The sequence below is a fragment of the Diabrotica virgifera genome, chromosome 6 (assembly GCF_917563875.1).
Source record: "Diabrotica virgifera virgifera chromosome 6, PGI_DIABVI_V3a".
Lineage (NCBI taxonomy): Eukaryota > Metazoa > Arthropoda > Insecta > Coleoptera > Chrysomelidae > Diabrotica > Diabrotica virgifera.
In genome coordinates, this window is record NC_065448.1 from 239,275,083 (window position 1) to 239,294,809 (window position 19,727).

At 32.0% G+C, this 19,727-nt stretch overlaps 1 protein-coding gene across 1 annotated transcript in view; it reads right to left on the reverse strand.

Annotated features, from left to right (window-relative positions):
* The window catches only part of LOC126886332 (uncharacterized), a 32,257-nt gene extending 19,709 nt beyond the window's left edge, over positions 1–12,548 (reverse strand). The window contains exons 1-5 of the mRNA XM_050653204.1: positions 12,425–12,548; positions 8,754–8,903; positions 7,955–8,122; positions 6,480–6,619; positions 3,582–3,770 (exon numbers count right to left, since the gene is read on the reverse strand). Of these exons, the coding sequence (XP_050509161.1) occupies positions 3,582–3,770; positions 6,480–6,619; positions 7,955–8,122; positions 8,754–8,889 (633 nt within the window). The 5' untranslated portion in view covers positions 8,890–8,903; positions 12,425–12,548. The remainder of the gene's footprint in view (positions 1–3,581; positions 3,771–6,479; positions 6,620–7,954; positions 8,123–8,753; positions 8,904–12,424) is intronic.
* Positions 12,549–19,727: the final 7,179 nt, after the last annotated feature.

The window sequence follows — 19,727 nt, forward strand, 5'->3', positions numbered from 1 at the left end:
AAAACATAATATATTGCGAAACAAAAAGAGGTGAAACTAGTGGAGGTGCAAATGATCATTATAAACGTCTAAATTAACATTACATTACATAGTTTCCTACCTTTAGACGTCTATGACAGGAGTATTTTATAAAATTCTACAGTCACAGTGACAGTTGTCATACTCTGCTGATACGTCTAAAGGTGGGAAACTATGTAGTGTAATGTTAATTTATACGTTTATAACGTTTCCATCATCTCCACATATAGTTTCCATCTCCACTAGTTTCATCTCTTTTTGATTCGCAATGCATTATGTTTTCCATCTTTTGCACTATTTTGCCGGATATTAACGCGCTCATCACTGTATTATGTACTGTTTGTTATCTTGTGCTTTTTCCTTTAAAAGGTCCTAAATAGTGAACAAAACAATAAAACAATTAATAAATAATTATCAACATGGCTTTATGCACAAGAAATCCACAACTACAAACTTACTATCTTATGAAACATCTATTATCAGAGATCTGGAAAGAAAATGTCTGGTAGATTGTGTATACACAGACTTTTCAAAATCCTTTGATAGGATTGACCAGTACTTACTGTTACATAAACTTAAGACATATGGTTTCAGCGATCAGCTTTTAAAGTGGTTTGCTAGTTATTTAATAGGTCGCACACAAAAAGTCAAACTGGGTTCATTTATGTCAGAAACAATACAAATAAAATCTGGAGTTCCACAAGGTGCTCATTGCTCGCCCCATCTGTTCAATCTATTTATTAACGACATAGGTGAATGTTTTAATCACTCTAAGTACTTGCTATTCGTTGATGATTTAAAGATGTACAGATCTATCAAAGATCATGAAGATTGTAGTCTCCTTCAAAACAATCTCAATAGTTGAGTGGTGTAACAAAAACAGACTCTTTTTAAACGTTAATAAATGTCATTTCATTAGCTTCCACAAAGTTGCAAAAAAATATCAATCATCATATGTCATCGACAGTAAAGCGCTCTCTTATGTTAAATCAGTAAAGGATTTGGGAGTAATATTCGATAAAAACTTAACGTTTGTGGATCACATTAACTATGTGACAGCAAAGGCTTCAAAAGTATTAAGTTATATACTTCGCAGTTGTGCTGACCTTTCCCTTAATACAATAAACGCTGTTTACTCATCATTGGTTATATCTATATTAGAATTCTCCTCTATTGTCTGGTCACCATTTTATAATGTTCATGTTGTTTGTCTCGAGAGAGTTCAAAATAAGTTTTTAAGATTTGCAGCGTACAGATTGGGATATAATGATATTGAACTAAACCACAACTATTCCATCATCCGTAGTGATCTCAATTTGCACTGCTTAAAAGACGGTAGAATTATAAATGATCTAGCTTTTATTGCTATCAATAATAATAATAGTGAAATCAATTGCCCTGATTTATTAAAATTAATAAACTTTAATATTCCAAACCATGATCTGAGAAATAATAACTTGTTCCATGTACCTCATCATTCAAAAAACTATGGTCTTAACTCACCAATAGATAGAACTTTGTGAGTCGCCTGAATGATTTGGACATCGATTTATTCTCTTCTTCCAGTAGAGTAGTAGAGTATTTAAAAACCGACTAAAATCAATTTTTCCGGTCAGCACTTATGTTTAATGTTTAATATTATATTTTCAGTAGATTTGTTAATTTTTGCCATGGACAATGCTTTTGTATTATGTAATTTATTAATTTTTTATTGTTTGTAGTTAGTTGATTAATGTCGGTTTATATTATATTATTATTATGTATTATGTATTGTCACTGCATAACGTGGATTGTGTGTATGTTAAATTTAGTTTTATTGTAATGTACTTACTACAGTTTTATGCTGTCACACTTTCATTTAATGCATTTAATTTTATTTTTTGTTTTTTACTGTTTTACTGGACTTTACTACTACTACTTTTACTTCTACTTATTGTTTATATATGTATTGTTATGATCTGCTTTCTATTACTTTTATATTAATTATTATTTACTTGATCAATTATTTAATTAACGCAAATCATACATAAAAATTAAGAAAGAATCTCAGGGTGCCTTTTTATAATATAAAGAAATGTCTAAATTATCTTATGTTATACTTATCTTCTCTCGTGGTTTCAGTATCTCTTAGTTGATCCTTATCGGGATAAAATATGAAAAGGAAATAAATAGAAAAATCATAAATAAACACATACAAATACCTTTATTATCAAAAGCAATGCTCTATAAATTTATCAATTAAATCCTGTGGGCATAACTGTCCAAAAGAAACTTTTACCATATAAATTAATCTAATTCAAACAAATATTTAACGCTTTGTTCTTGATACCCTTAATAAAAAACAAGCTAAACAAACAAATTTGGTATTCGCAAATTACTTATGCTTCCTATTAAATTTTTGAAATGTTGGAATCTTAAATGCATATGCTTTTACGTAAAAAAATTTAACTTCTGATTATAAAGAAAATCTATCACATAGGTTATTGACTGACCTTTTTGATTCACACACAATGATGCCTCCTCTTGACCCAAACAGCTCCTCCTTGTTGATTATGTTAGGCTACCAATCAAAACCCTCTCCGTTCTCAGCAAACAATCCAGCAGGATACCAGCAACTATTTCTCCAAAACACAAGCCAGGCCTCTTTTTGCCAGTACTCGTTCAATAAACTCCAAAAATCTCCCCTCTCATTCTCTTAACAATAATCTCCTGAGACCCAAGTATCTTTTTTACTTGGTGTCACAAATAATTTTAATAACGATAATTCTTGTAACTTACTCTCTTGGACTTAACAGAATCGAAGAGGTATTTCTTCTCGATTTGATTTGTCTCTCGTTCCACTTTTCAGCTACTCTCCCTATCAACACAAACACTAGTACTTGCTTCTGAACTACTCACGAAAACTTTTGATTGCTCCTCTCGGCTGCCGGTAACACAAATCCTCTTTTCTTTTCCAAACTGTCTCAACATTCAAACAAAACTTTCCCCATTCCAAATTGCCAAGCCAATCAGAAACATTTCTCTCTCCCCATTTTTTTTTCATTCGAAACACCCACTCATACTTTCAAAAATATTCCTACCATCATACGAATTACTTTCGGGAAATTCTACAAAATTTACTCGGGGTTAAACAAAAGAGATTAAAATTCCAAACTTTCTTTACCTTAAATTTCTAAGAACTAATTACCTATGGCTTCTGCCTTTCCCGTAATAAACAATCGGTTTAAAATAATTATCCTAAATAACTTTCACTTCACTTTTATTTACAAAAATGTTTTTATTATTCTTCATGAAAAAATTCATTAAGGGGAAACCACCTTGCATGAAAGCTAACTTCTAATAAATATTTACAAATCAATATACAGGGTGTATCAAATTTATGTGCCTGCGTTATATTAAAAGAAATAAAAATTTTTATTCTATCTTTGATTGATAAATTGAAACACAATAGTATATTTTTTATGAAATTGGGGAAACCCGTAAATAAATAAATAAATAAATAAATAAAACATAAAGGATTACAGAGACGTATAAAAATAATTATTTATTTAACAAATACTTTACAAATCTTGTTTTAAATCATATTTTTTGTCCGTTTTTGGTCGATTTTTAATCCAATCTCTGATTCCAGGTTGGGATAGAACATTTTGCTTAACTTTCTGTAATCCCGGATAGGGATTCATATAATCCTTTCCTAGTCCATCTACCAAGTTTTCATAAATATTAATAAAGATGATGTCAGCCACTGTTATCTAAAAAGAGAAGAATAATTGAGCTCATCAGAATCAAAACCAGCTAAATCCAAAATTTTTCGTTTCCCTTTTTTACACAGTTTCAAAGTTCAAGTATCTATTAATCTACAGGCATAAGGTTTTGCCTCAAAACCTTCTAAATCCTCTTCAAAATGCCACTGAAATGTTAACGTAGAATCAAACTCTGCTATGTCCATAGTTTTATGAACAATAAAATACTTCTTTTTATTGTACAATCTCTATGTTTTCCTATCAAAATAGTTCAATACCTACTTTTAGTGCATTAATTGCGCCTAAAAGCAGTTGAAAATGAGCAATATTATGTGGGCAATCAAAATCTGCTAAATTCAAACTAAAGGCAGAGAACAATAACCACAGAGAAACGACACGCCTTTGATCTTTGGTGGCTAAGCCGCCAACGACACTTAAAACAACCAGAGCGACCATCGAAGCAATAGTCAGTGGGCATATCACAAAATATAAATTCGTAAATAAAATTAAGCACTTATGTTGACTTTCAATAAATATAGAATATTGCACCGAGAAAAAAGTTGCGTACAGGGCCGGCTTTTGTTGGCATTCTTTATAATAATGGAATTATTTTTTATTTACAAAAGGTTGAAAATATACCGCACAATGCAAAGTAATGATGAAAATCATATTGATTGGAACCACAAATGAAAATACCTTTTTATTTATCCTGATTTTGGCATTGAAAGACCAATAATAAAATATACCTATTTATTACGGTAGGTGTGGCTTTCACTGATTGTTTTTGGCTTGGGCTGATACAAGATATAATTTGTTCGTCGAGGTATTTCCTAATAAATTATACTTTTTAACATAGGTTATCGAAAAATAACACAGCCATTGTAACGGCTACAGAAATGTCACAAACTCTGAAAGTTCCAATTTTCTTTGGGTGACAAATGTTCGTTATCGATAACAAGAAACTTTACGTTGAAATCGAATGTCAATATGGTTCTTGTCTTGGAAACCTATCAAAAGTACAGTTTTCCTTTAAAGTCGAATATCGGAGCAAACGAATAAAAACCCAAGAAGTACTGTAAGAGTATATTTCTATAAATATAAATATGTGAACATCCGTGAACCACACACGAGTAACCAGACATTTTAACTATTATAATTATTATATAAATGCTCAAACAAACTTGTTAAGTCAAGTATTTACCATACACGCCTACGGACTATCGTAAAACAGCCAGAGTGACAGAATTAGCTGGAATTAGCATGTGTTGGGAACACATAAAGCAACCAGGTTCGCGCATGCGTCTTCAAAAACGGTACACGTTTTAAGTACGGTCGTGTCGTTTCTCTGTGGTTATTGTTCTCTGCTAAAAGTACAAATTTCTGAAGATGTCAATTTATGACATTTGTTATTACCTCTTTGATTAAGAAATGCCGGATACTTTTTGGGAAATTTATATTTTTAATGTTTTTTAGCCTCCTGAAAAATTTCAAAAAATGGATCTAGCAGGTTTTGATTCTATAGTCCTCAATTCATAAAAATGGTAACAAACAACGATGATCTGCTAGGCTACACAATAAACTTGGCTACACTGTGTAGTATCCAAACGGCTACTTTTTTACAACGGAAGAATGAACAGGCAAGCTGATGATGCAGCTGTGAACTCCTTCCTTTCCTCTTCTTCTTCTTCTTCATGTACCATGTCCTTTCACAACGTTGGTTACCATCATAGCTATCTTCATTTTATTCACTGCCACCCTAAATAGCATGCTTGTATCAACACTATACCAATCTCGTAAGTTCTTCAACCATGAGGTTCTTCTTCGTCCTGGACTGCGTTTGCCTGCTATTTTTCCTTGCATAATATTTTGTAGCAACCTATATTTGGGACCTCTCATTACATGTCCAAAGTACTCCAGCTTTCTCTGCTTGATGCTTTTTATGATCTCAGTAGTCTTGCTGAGACGTTCTAGTATTGTGGACTTTCGAATCTTCTCCACCCAGGAAACTTTTAAAATTCTTCTATAGCACCACAATTCGAAAGCCTCAAGGCGGTTTAGATCGATTTTATTCACAGTCCAGGACTCGACACCATAAAGTAAGACCGAGAACACGTAGCAGCGAAGTAGGCGGATCCTCAATGCCAAGCGGCTCTAGCCTGCTTTATCCTAGATCTAATTCCCTTTCCTCCCAGACATTAGAAATATGAAAAACTGTGAGGGCTGAATCATATGTAAAATTAAAAATAAGATAGTACTTAAGATACTGCCTAATATCATTTCTATAGGTACTGTTGTACGAAGTTAAGTTGTGGACTCCTACAGACGCCACCTACAAGAAAATAGAGGCTTTCGAAATGTGTGCTTTCTTATATCTATCACGTTACTATCGGCGTGTTTTGTTAAGGTTACAAAAAAAAAAGAGTTGTTAACCACAATACAAACAGGCAAAATCGAATATCTCAGTCACATCATAATGAACAGTAAGATATATTTACTTTACAGGGGAAAGTAGAAAGAAAACGAGGAACATGAAGTCAAATGATTTCCTGACTGAAAAATCTACGTACGTGGTTCAACAAAACAACCACAAATCGTTTCAGAGCAGCAGTGTGCAAAGTACAGTTTGCCATGATGGTCGCCAACAACCAAAACGGATAGGCACCAAAAGAAGAAGAAGATACTGCCTTTTTTAATTAATATTAAATATTTTGGACTTACCCTGGGTAAGGCAATATAGCCTCCGTTTTTATTTGCGTATTCCTCCAGTTTTCCTAGATAGAAAGCATTCGTCTCCTTTAATTTTTGAAGCTTTTCTTGTTTTTTGCTTTCATCCCTTTCTCTCATGTATTCGCCCATAGCTATAAAAGGAAAGTATTATGAACAGTTTTATTATGTCTTATTGTTATGTTACAAAAATGAAGCTTGTAATAGTATATTATGCAACGAGCATTTAATGATGGTCATTATGAAGCGAGTATGAGGGATACGAAACGAGCCGCCTAGCGGAGAGTTTCGTATAGAGTACGAGCTTCATAATGATAATTACATGCAAGTTGTATACACGATTGTTTCTATGATCATTCACAACAAAATATATATTCAAATTTATTAATTTTGTAACGCGAACAAATTAAGTAGTTTGTCTGTGTCAGTTTGTTTACATATTGCAACAAAAGGCCGGATGGAGTGAGGAGAAGATGTAGGCCCAGAACACGATTTAAGGAGCAGGCAGAAAACAAAATGCAAGTATTAAAACTACGAATTTGAAAAACTAAGGCGAAAGACAGGAAGGAAGAGAAGCTGATCCTAGAACAGACCAAGACCCATTATGGGTTGTAGACCCAAGAATGATGATTATAATTTGATAAGGTGTACATATATTGGTAAAACAAGTGTATGAAAACTGCAGAAAATATGAAAACTAACTTGAGAAACAAAATTGACTTTAAAATAATATGGTTCCACAAGCTATGCGCAAAATCGCTTACCTTAAAATTGGTGTTCTTTAGGATTTGGTAAACTTGCAGACCCAAGGGTGACTACTTAATTCATCACCGCTCCTTTTTAATGGACTCCTTCCATGGAATTCGCGATGCACGTGGGACGGTACCGTCAAAAATCACGAAAGGTTCGGAATTCGGAGTTGTTTAACCGTTGAAGCCCGGAAGCGAAGTCGTAGAGTCGTACCTTCTGTCCTAAAGGTACTCAACGGAGCGTCCATTTGTATATAATGCGCAAAGCGATTTTTGTGCTTGTGGACGAGTAAAAATTGATATTGAGCATTTTTGTAAATTAGAAGACACACAAGGTTATTCTGTATCATTTTTAAAGAGGGCAGAGAACAGATACTAAATATAATTATTAAATTATCTAAAACTTATTCTACCCGAAATAAATTAAATATTAAAATGATATTCAATAAGAAATAAGGATTCCTGAACAAGTATTGAGCCAGAATGACTCCTCAGATTTCTTATAAGAAAGTTGCTAACTTTTATCAAGTACATCAAATTTCTTGGTAAAGTTTAATCATCAGGCAGGTAAAAGGTTTCACGAATAAGAAAAAAGAACATTGTCTCGCCTGTTTTAATGAGAAGATATCTACACCACTTGATAGGTTGTCAATTAGCTTCGGATGCCAATAATTAAAAGCTTTGGAAATTCCACTTAAAATAATTTTTTAAATGACTTACGTTTCTTCATATCTTCAAACGTTTCAACAGCAATATCTATAGCAAGATTTTCCTTTGCGTCTTTACCAGCAAGATTTGTAACGTTAGCCAGATACCTGCAGATAGCAGTGCTTTGAGGAATTGGTTTTCCATCAACTTCTAGAATTGGAAGTTGTCCTAAAGGCGTTGCTAAAATTTAAAATATATTAATAACAGACGTAGTGGTAGTTTTCCAATAGATACTTAAAGCTAACAGAATACCCACATAACAATGATGTTCGCATCATTTTCAAAGCATATACTATCAACATTCGTCGGAGTATATTCTTTATAGTATATGCGTAGTACATGCATAACATGTACCTTAAAACATTCTAAATTACATGTTCTTTGCATATACTTCAAAGAATATTCTCGTACCGAATATACTGAGCACATTCGCGTACGTAGTATCTCGGAATATTCGTAAAAGTTTATTCTTAGAATATACCTTTGTCGAATATTCTTTAAAATTATATTTGAGTATATTCTTAACACATATTTATAAGTACATATATAATTTTAAAATATCTTAAAAATATTACATTATAATGTTAGCTTTATGGATAATTAACTTCGTTATTTATAGAATAATTAATAAAATGTATGTATGTAGTTAGTATTGGACGAATTGATTTCTTAAAATTGTTTTAATTGTATGGTAAAAAAGTTTTAAACATTAGTTGTATTAACGAAACAAAAATGTTCATTTTCATAATTAGCTTCAGTGTTTATTGGTGGTTTAAGTTTAACATTAAAAACATCTAAAAAGTTTCCTTACTAGGTTTTATTTTTGGCCAGTCCTCCCTGGCAACACGGTCATCTTCAAAAGGTATTTGTCCATAACTAAGGATCATTCGAATAGTTTCAGCCCTACCAGGCGTATTAAAGTAACGAACTTTGTAGGAAGGCGCCATTTTTTCGTAAGGATCTATAAAATATATAACGTAATAAAAAGTTACAAAAATCCTTTATAAAAGGTATTTTATTAAAATTCCTAAAAGGGCTACGTTACAGAACGTTTAGGGAATAACAATTCCATCATCAGTCCTTTTTACTCATCATAACTGAAAGGATATGCTTGAGCTACCAAGATAAATGTGGGTGAAAACTTTTTAGATCTCATATAATTGTAAAATGTTTACATTATTGTACTACAATTAAAGCGATAGTAAAACATTCCTTTATTTAACATCCGGTACCACAGGAAAAACGCACGACTCCCCTACGTGGGTTTCTTTGTTCAAAAGATGGATCCGCACATCACGGACATTAACTAGCAATTCAAAGTTTGACAATGTTCGTGATGTGAGGATCCATTCTTTTGACAAAGCAGCATAATATGCTGCTAGATATTATCTATAAAGAGGTTTCACCCACATATCTTGGTTGCTCAAGCACGTTCTTTAACCTGTTAATTGCACTGACATTTTTCCTAAAATTTTCTGTGATATAGATCTTTTAGGGATTTTAATAAAATAAAGGATTTTAGTAATTTTTTGTGATCTATGTTATAGACCCAGCTACAGGAATTTAATTTCCTTGTAGATTATTATCATGTAATTAGTACATTATTTCACGGCTTTTGCTGTAAATTTTTAAGAACTGCTTGGATTGACATGAAATTTGGCGTACGCATAGCTAACATTTCAAAGAAAAAAGTGATATTGTACCGATGTGTGCTTTTGCCCTGGGGATGAGTTTCACCCCATCTCGGGGGTGAAAAATTTTTTGTCCAAGATATGTCCCGAAATGAACAAACTGACTAATTTTAAGCAACTTTTAAAGCAAAAGGTAGGCATTTTTTTGAAAAAAATATTCTTACCAAAACTATAGCCTATAAAAAAGTGAAAAAAACGGTATATACAGGGTGTAACAAAAATACAGGTCATAAATTAAATCACATATTCTGGAACCAAAAATAATTTGATTGAACCTAACTTACCTTAGTACAAATATGCACATAAAAAAAGTTACAGCCCTTTGAAGTTACAAAATGAAAATCGATTTTTTCCAATATATCGAAAACTATTAGAGATTTTTTATTGAAAATGAACACGTGGTATTTTTATGGCAGTAGTATCTTAAGAAAAAATTATAGTTAAATTTGGACACCCCATAAAAATTTTATGGGGGTTTTGTTCCTTTAAACCCTCCCAAACTTTTGTGTACGTTCCAATTTAATTAATATTGTAGTACCATTAGTTAAACACAATGTTTTAAAAAATTTTTGCCTCTTAGTACTTTTTCGAAAAATCAGTTTATATCGAGATATTTTGAATATTTGCCAAATCCACCACATACTTGTTTATGGTTAAGTACGATTATGGAAACTTTGTAATAATATGAACAGTTATTTTTGATTTACATTTTTAGGTATATTTTGAACCATATTAAAAAAGGATCCACATCTCGATAAAAGATGCCTTATCAAAAAAATACAAAGAGGGAAAAAAGTTTTAAAACCACTGTGTTTAACTAATGGTATCGCAGCAATAGTTTAATTGGAACGTACACAAACATTTGGGGGATTTAAAGGAATAAAACCCCCATAAAATCTGTATGTAAACATATTACAAAAGAAGCTGCAACTCGATAAAAACCGCCTTATCGAAAAAATATTAGGAGGCAAAAAAGTTTTAAAAATATTTAGTTCAACTAATGGTACCACAAAAATAATTTAATTGGAACGTACACAAAAGTTTGGGGGGGGGGGGGGGGGTTTAAAGGAACAAAACCCCCATAAAAATTTTATGGGGTGTCCAAATTTCACTATAATTTTTTCTTAAGATACTACTGCCATAAGAATACCACATGTCCATTTTCAATAAAAAATCTCTAATAGTTTTCGATATATTGGAAAAAATCGATTTTCATTTTGTAACTTCAAAGGGCTGTAACTTTTTTTATGTGCATATTTGTACTAAGGTAAGTTAGGTTCAATCGAATTATTTTTGGTCCCAGAATATGTGATTAAATTTATGACCTGTATTTTTGTTACACCCTGTATATTAGGTCTTTATACCTAGCAAAAGCAGAGTTATAGCTAATGAAAAATAGGTTCATATTCGAAAAATTCCAAAGAGAATAAGTCAATGTGAAAATAATGAAGCATTCTTGGGAAAACACATCACAACTTTTTTAAAGTGTTTAAGAAAAGCTTTATTTCTGTTTTTATAAAAAAAATTCAAGCATTAAATGTAACCAAGTTACGCTCAAAATAAAGTTGGTCCCTTTTGTTTTGGCTAAAAAAAATCAGGGAGATCTCCCCATAATTACCAACTTAAATGAAATTAACCGTTACCGCTTCACAAGTTACTTTATTTATGTTGTGTTTATATAACCTGAAAGTTTCATAGATGCAAAGTTCTTATTTTTGAAAAAATTTAGTTTAAAAGTAAAACTTTTAAAAATTTTAATTTTGAAAAAAAAATGTTTTTTTCAAAATAACTTTAAAATTGTTAGAGATACCAAAAATCTTGAACAACAAAAAAGCCGGCATTAGTTTTCTGAACATTTTGTATTTTTTTGTTTTTCTGAAGACAAAAATTGGTTAAGATTCTGTGTTTCTAAATTTGCATACACTCGTGATAGGTGACTCGTTCAAGCCCTTTTAACTACAGCTCTTTCAAAAATAAGGACTTTGAACCGATGAAACTTACAGATCATATGGTAAATACATACGTGAGTAAAAAACTTGTGAAGTGGTAACAATTAAGTTCATTTGAAATGCTAATTAGGGGGTGATTTTCCTGATTTCTTACCAAAAAAAGGGACCAACTTTATTTTGAGCGTAACTTGTTTACTTTTGATACTAAAAAATGTTTTTAACAAACAAAAATAAGCATTTTTTAAACACTTTAAAAAAGTTAAAATGAGTTTTGCCTAAAAAAATGCTTCGTTTTTTGGTTATGGCACGTTAAAATATTCGACTTGGAATTTGACGAATATGAACCTATTTTTCATTAGCTATAACTCGCTTCTACTAGATATAATGACCTAATATATACACCATGTTTTTCACTTTTTTACGTGCTATATTTTCGATAAGAATTTTTTTTTCGACCAAATACTTACTTTTTGGGTTATTTGCGAAAACCCGTCTGAAAACGTGGTTATTTTGTAAAAAAATGAACATATTCGCTCGCAAATAACTTGAAAAGTATTAACTTTTTCTTAGAATTTCTTAGAATTAGTCATTTTATGCATTTCCGGACTTATTTGAAACATATATTTTTCATCCCCAAAAGGGGGTGAAAATCACCCCTATGGCAAAAGCACACATCGGCACAATATCATTTTTTGACTTGTTAGCTATGTGTATGCCAAATTTGATGTCAATCCAAGCGGTTCTTTAAAATTTAGAGGTTTTGCAATATTTTACCTTTAAAGAACGTACTAAATATATGTAATAAAATTATATTAGAGATAAAAATAATTTTATTTACTTACCTTTTAATAATCACTGATATGAGTGTGCTGTGCGTGATTGCCTGATTGCATATTATATACATTATATTCGGTTTAATCTTTGTTTTTCGTATCTGATATTGACTTAAATTGTAGAAATTGTAGAAATTTCTAATACAAGATTTGTTAGCATTATAAGAGCTACAAATTTTTTAAATATCTTAGCATATACGTACAGTAAAACTTTTGATTTATTAAAGAGATTCATCAAAAAATCGTACATGGGGCAGACCTTATAATAAACCTTAATTCTTTTGGATGGTTCGTCACTCTCACACAAGGAACTAAAAAAAACCTAATCTATTTTCTTTTTTTTTCTTGTCCCTCTTCGGTTTTATTCCCATTGTTAGTTCGCCGTTTTCGTCCCCCAGTGAACTCTATTCTCCCAGTCACTTTCTCTGAGGGCTCTATATCTCAGCATTTGTTATGTAAGTTTTCCATCTTTAGAACAGGTCGTCCTTTTCGTCTTGTGATTATTCTTTTTTAGCTAATATTTTTTTTAGTCCAGAAAGCCACTGCGCATCCGCTAGGAAAAATATTCTAATTCGGATTTTTTGCACAATCTTACTCAAAAAGGACCCCTTTTAACAAATTTGCATGTTGCCAGGACCAAAAGTTGGTCAAAAATTTTTTAAACGTTTTTTTCTGGTTTTTTCCTAAAATTATTTTTTTGCATGGAACAAATTTTTTTTAAGTTTTTTGGATCATTCCAAACAGAAAAGGTATTTAGTGACTTTTCTCTAAAGTTGATAGTTTTTGACATATAAGCGATTAAAAATTGAAAAATTGCGAAATCGGCCATTTTTAAACCCTCAAAAACTATGTGAAAAACTGAAAATTTGAATGTTGCCAAGGTAGGTAGATATTCTTTAAACATCGATTGATGAAATCCCGAAGAGTTTTTTGCAATACAATATCAAAAACCCCCTTTGTTTTTTAATTGCCAATCAAGCGTGCGCGACACTATTTTCCGTATTAAATATAAATGAATAAATTCGTTATTTCGTAAACCGGTGACTTTAAGGAAAAATCCCAAAACAGGTCGGTTTTTATTTTTAAGTTATGATATTGTGGCATATATAGTATACTAGTGACGTCATCTATCTCGGCGTGATGACGTAATCGATGATTTTTTTAAATGAGAATATGGGTCGTGTGCTGGCTCATTTGAAAGGTTCTTCAATTCTCTATTCAGTAATATAAACATGTACATAATTATTTATACAGGGTGTCCAAAAATTTTTTATTAAATTAAATCATTTGGCAAATTGACAAAAAAATTAAATTATTGGACACCCTGCATAAATAATTATGTAAATGTTTACACTACTGAATAGAGAATTGAAGCACCTTTCAAATGAGCTAGCACACGACCCCTATTCTCATTTAAAAAAATCATCGATTACGTCATCACGCCCAGATGGATGACGTCACTAGTATACCATATATGTCACAATATCATAACTTAAAAATAAAAATCGACCTGTTTCGGGATTTTCCCTTAAAGTCGCCGGTTTACGAAATAACGAATTTATTCCTTTCATTTGCACCATACTGCATACACATGCAACGGTGGAAAATAGTGTCGCGCACGCTTGATTAACAATTAAGAAACAAAGGAGTTTTGAATATTGTATTGCAAAAAACTCTTCGGGATTTCATCAATCGATGTTTAAAGAATATCTACCTACCTTGGTAACATTAAAATTTTCAGTTTTTCACATAGTTTTGGAGGGTTAAAAATGGCCGATTTCGCAATTTTTTCAATTTTTAATCGCTTATATCTCAAAAACTATCAACTTTAGAGAAAAGTCACTAAAGACCTTTTCTGTTTGGAATGATCCAGAAAACTTAAAAAAAAATGTTCCATGCAAAAAAAATAATTTTAGGAAAAAAACAAAAAAAAAAAACGTTTAAAAAATTGTTGACCAACTTTTGGTCCTGGCAACATGCAAATTTGTTAAAAGGGGTCCTTTTTGAGTAAGATTGTGCAAAAAATCCGAATTAGAATATTTTTCCTAGCGGATGCGCAGTGGCTTTCTAGACTATTTAAGTAGGGGAGCAAAGTATGCTAAATTTTTAGTCACTCGAGCGCTTTGGGGACCTATTGGGTTGTGATTATTAGGTCCTAAAACCAAAAAAAGTTAAGTAAAATTTTCCATTTTAGTGGGGACTTCCCATTTGTTAATTTAATTTTCCATTTCCAACAATCGTTTTTTCCGATTATAGCACCGTCTATCCATAATTCGAAAAAATGTTTTGAATAAAAGTTGCATAGTTTTATGCAAAGAATCCAAATCTGCAATAAAAAATGGGGCTCCCATTTAAGATTTTAAAGTAACCCCCACTCCACCTCCGTGGTTGTCGTGTTTGTTACCATTAGATAGATTTTTCAAAAATATTAAATAAGTGTATTTTGCAGTTTTTCGATCTGATGTTTATTTTGCGAAATATCGCGGGATTTGTATTTAAAATTTTAAATTTACCCCCCACCTCTCTCCGTGGGGGTCATTTTTGGTATATTTCGATAGATTTTTGAAAAATATTGAACACGTAGTTTTTAGTTTTTCCATCTGATGTTCATTTCGCGAAATATTCGCTTTTTTGTGAAACTTTTTGACTCGCCCATTTCCGTACGCCCCTCTCAAATCGTCAGATTTTTGAAATATGCACTCTTTTGCATGTACTTAACTTACCTTATCTTAATCTGACAATTTCGAGTATTTTTGAGGATAGATTTTTTTCGGCCCCCCCCTGAATGAACTCCCTTGTGTTAAGAGCCAATATATGGTAGAGGTACATTTTCAGGGTACAAGGTTTCTCCCCATGTAATATTCTGACGCGCTCGAGTAACTGCAAAAATCCCCGCTTGGGCTCCCCTACCAATAGCAGGAAGTGCAAGAAACTCAATGTTGTAAGTGCATTATCCTTAGATAGTTATGGTAGACAAGTGGTGGTCTACAAATTCATAGAGTCTTGTTTCTAATTATGTATGAATGTGTATGGATCTATGTATAGAACTAAAAAGAATGTCAAACACTTAATTTAAGTTTTTTTAATATATTTTAATAATTGCTAAAGAGGTAAGTGAGTGTAATAACGATAGTGTGCTTTTTCCTCAAAGTTTGTAACACCCTGTGGAATATTTTAGCGTATATAAAATATTGAAATTAAAACTCAACTGTAGCCTTATGCTTTCTTAACATTTTGCTTTTTGATTCATTCGCTTATGTGTGATAATAAAAAAGTTAGGTACTTTAATAACAACTAGCCCGCCGTTACACGCGTCTTCTATTGTGACGTGGTTGCACGCGTATGAGCGTCGCCCTCACCTGCATAAGTTCGACTTATTTCGAGGAAGAATGAATGTCAACATGTATAAATATAAAATGGGTTGTACTCACATATTATATAAAGTCTCGTAAACCAATTTTTTTTATTAATTTAACAAAACAAAAGTAAAAATAATATACATAGATCAAAAACAAGTTTTCTTAATTTTCAATTTCAGCAAGCCACTGAAGAAATTAACGTTCTTTACGCGAATTCATTTTACTAAAATTACAAATTAAAATTAACAACTGTTCTGAAGCTATTTCTTCGTGGTATTTATGTAATTAACTATTAATATTTTGTATTTTGATAACGACGTCCGAGGTGGAATCCGAAACGTCAATAAAATCAATTTTTCAAGTTAAATTGTGGCTTATTTCCCAGTTAGAATAGGTAAATTTAAAAATGGGTTCTTAACCAGTGGCGCACCTAGAATTTTTCTCTGGGGGGGGGAGGGGGGTTAGCTTGGGCACCGAAAGTTTTTTGTATTATTTGTGAAAGACAAGTTACATTTTCCTACTTTCTTTTATATATATTTCTATATGCTCTGAGTGGGATTTTAACCCCCAAACCCCCCGCTCGGTGTGCCACTGTTCCTAACCTAATCCAAACAATAATATTTTAATTAAACCTACCTAAATATTAAATAAAAACCTAAAAGTTTTTTTTGAGATAACAGAAACGTGATTTCACCGTAATTGCACGCGCAGTGAGGAATTCCCTCACTTGAAGAGGGATGTCTCTTCTTTCAACTATCACACAGCACACTGACCGCCTAAAATATTCTATAACTTTTTCATACCCTCTCATGAACCATGCTAAAGGCATTCCTGGGTGCTTAAGGTTATCGTATTAGTTTACACAATTTCATTGGTTATAAACAAATATGGTGAGGGATTCCCTCATAGCGCGTGTAATGGCGGGCTAGCAATGTGATTCATCAATACAGGGTGTTTCTAAATAAATGCGACGAACTTTAAGGGGCAATTCTGTATGAAAAAATAATGACCGTTTGCTTTATAAACTGTTTAAAAACTCTAAAAACTGCTCTAAGCTCTAAAACTGTTTGAGATATGCAAATGAAATTTGGTAGTTTTTAAGAGGTAGTTATTGCGCATTTTTTGACATACAATTAAGAATTTTATATTCATCATTGGCGTGCATACGGGTATAAACATTTTAGATACATGCCGTATGCACGCCAATGGTGAGTATAAAATTCTTAATTGTATGTCAAAAAATATGCAAAAACTACCTCTTAAAAGCTACCAAATTGCATTTGCATATCTCAACAGGCTTTAGAGCAATAAATAAATCGTCAGTTTGTAAGTAAAAATTCAACATCCCGTATCTCCGAAACGAAGCACTTGTGGACATATGTTTATAAAGCAAACGGTCATTATTTTTTCATGCAGATTTACGCCTTAAAGTTTGTCGCACTTATTTAGAAACACCCTGTATTGATGAATAACCTGGTTAGTTGTTAAAGTACCTAACTTATTTATTATCCCAAACAAGCGCATAAAACAAAAAGCATAATATTAAAAAAGTCGTAGGTTACAGTTGAGTTTTAATTTCAATATCTTATATATGCTAGAATATTCCACCGGGTGTTCCAAACTTTGAGAAAAAACACACTATCATTTTTACAGCCGGTATATAATGACACTTACCTGCTTAGTAATAATATTATTACACCGATATTTTTGAAGAATAAAGCTATAATATACTAAAAAAATCACTAAAATCGGACAACAGGTTTAGGAAATACAAGACATCAAAAATGTCCCATTTTTAAGGTTGTGCGTTAATTTTGATGCTTAGTGTATTTCCCTGCTTATGGTGCCACTTATGGTGAATGGTGGTTTGATTTGCCTTCTTAATCTTAATTAATAAACCTTATCATCTAATTTGCCTATTTAAACAATAGTATTTTGTTTAGTATAAAAGATATTATAGTTTTTGTTTAAATAATAGAGAAGAATTCTTTATGTATGATTAAAGCTCTTTATCAAATCTTTTCAACAAATAAGACCCAGATTGAGTTCATCAGAATAGCTACTTTAATTCTATTTAAGTATATATTTTGTAATTTCTTAATGATACTACTTTAAGTGCTAAATAAACATCTTTGGATAATACGACAATAATTTTGTAGTAAAATCACTTTTTTGTTAAAAATTTATTTAAGTGAAAGTAAAACAATAGTACATTGTTTACCGGGTAGGAAAAGCTTAACATTCCTGGACGACTGTGAAGATTGCTAAGTCGAGGCGCAAGCCGAGACTTAGCAACACAGAGTCCAGGAATGTGGCTTTTCCTACGAGGTAAACATACTATTTTTCCGCAAATCGTTTAAAATTCGACAGATATTGATTGATTTAAAAAAAACGCGATAATTTTATTCCCAAATAAATGGTGCTTTGAAATTCCTAATAAAATTACTTGGGTTACTATGGAAACGTATTGAGGTTGAATTGTCAAACTTGACGCTTATAAATTTAATTGCTGGTGTTCTCGAAAGTAAAATGATAAGTGATGATGAAATTTCCATTCCTGGGACTCCTCCAGAGCTGGTTGAGGCAGTGAATACTGCTTCATTAGAATTATTGCCAAAGAAATCAAGAGAAAAGTACGAAAATGCATACAGACGTTTTGATGATTATTAAATTTATGTTTTCTATCATTTATGTAGAACACTAACAACTGTACGGAAATATCATTTCCTTACAGTAAGGAAATGATATTTCCTTACAGTAAGGAAGTCCTGACTTTTTCTTCAAGAAATTTTGACAGGAATGTCAAAATTTCCTGGCGATTTGCGGAAAAGTATTATACCAATGATTTATTATGTAATAATAATGCATATCAATCCAGAAAATATTTTGGTAGTTTGGTAGTACAAATTTTATTATGAAAACATAAAATAACGATTAAAAAAATCTTGATCTAAAACGTTATTGTTAGCAATGTAAAGCATATAATAAAATATTTATCTCTTCTAATTATAACACGTTATTTGGTCAAATATCGTAAAAATTAATGACCCAAATAGAGAACTTTCAAATAATAGTGGGCCTTGGTGTATTGATTGATTCAGACCATTTTTTGTCGTCTTTAGTTATCAGGACACACCTGATCTCCTAACAAAGACTGTATAATGGTTAATCAAAACTTTTAATATTATTTATACTAGTTTAAAATATACCCTTAAACAGATAACTTTGATAGAAGCTAGATATGAAACTTTGAAAATGATTTTGAATGATTAGAGAAAGGAAGAAGACATAGAGGGGTGAGCCGTTAAAATCAGCAAATTCGAGATTAATTTATGATTCAATATACTTTCGTTTATAGTGTACCGTTACATATTTTACTACTTGAACTTGAACCCAAATAACTTGAACTTGAAGCCAATAACTTGAACTTGACGCCGTCATATTATCGCCTTGATTTGAATTTGACGCATCATCCAAACAAACCACTTGCGAATGTGAACCCTAGTGAACGATTTTAATTTTATTGGAATACCGTTAAGCTGTACTCCATTCTTCTTTAACACTAATTCTTTTCTGCATGTGCCATATCCTCTAAGAAGGTTGGCAACCATCATAGACAGATAGTTTTAACGAGGTGGCCTTCTGGCCTATTCCGCGACCTTTTCAGATCTATTGTGGTCCTCTAGTCCTAAATAACATTCTCTAGCCTGACCCTTTTTAAAAAAACCTCGTGCCTCGTATGGTCGATTTTGCGACAGGCTGCAACTTAGCCATAAAAAGCACCCAGTTCGCTAGGAAAAAGATTAACAAGGCAACATGGAGATCAAACGATGGAAGAACAAATAATCAAATAGATCACGTATTGATTGATGGGAGACATTTTAGCAGCATAATAAGCGTAGGAACTATGAGAGGGCCAGATAGCGACACAGACCATTTTCTCGTAAAGGCCA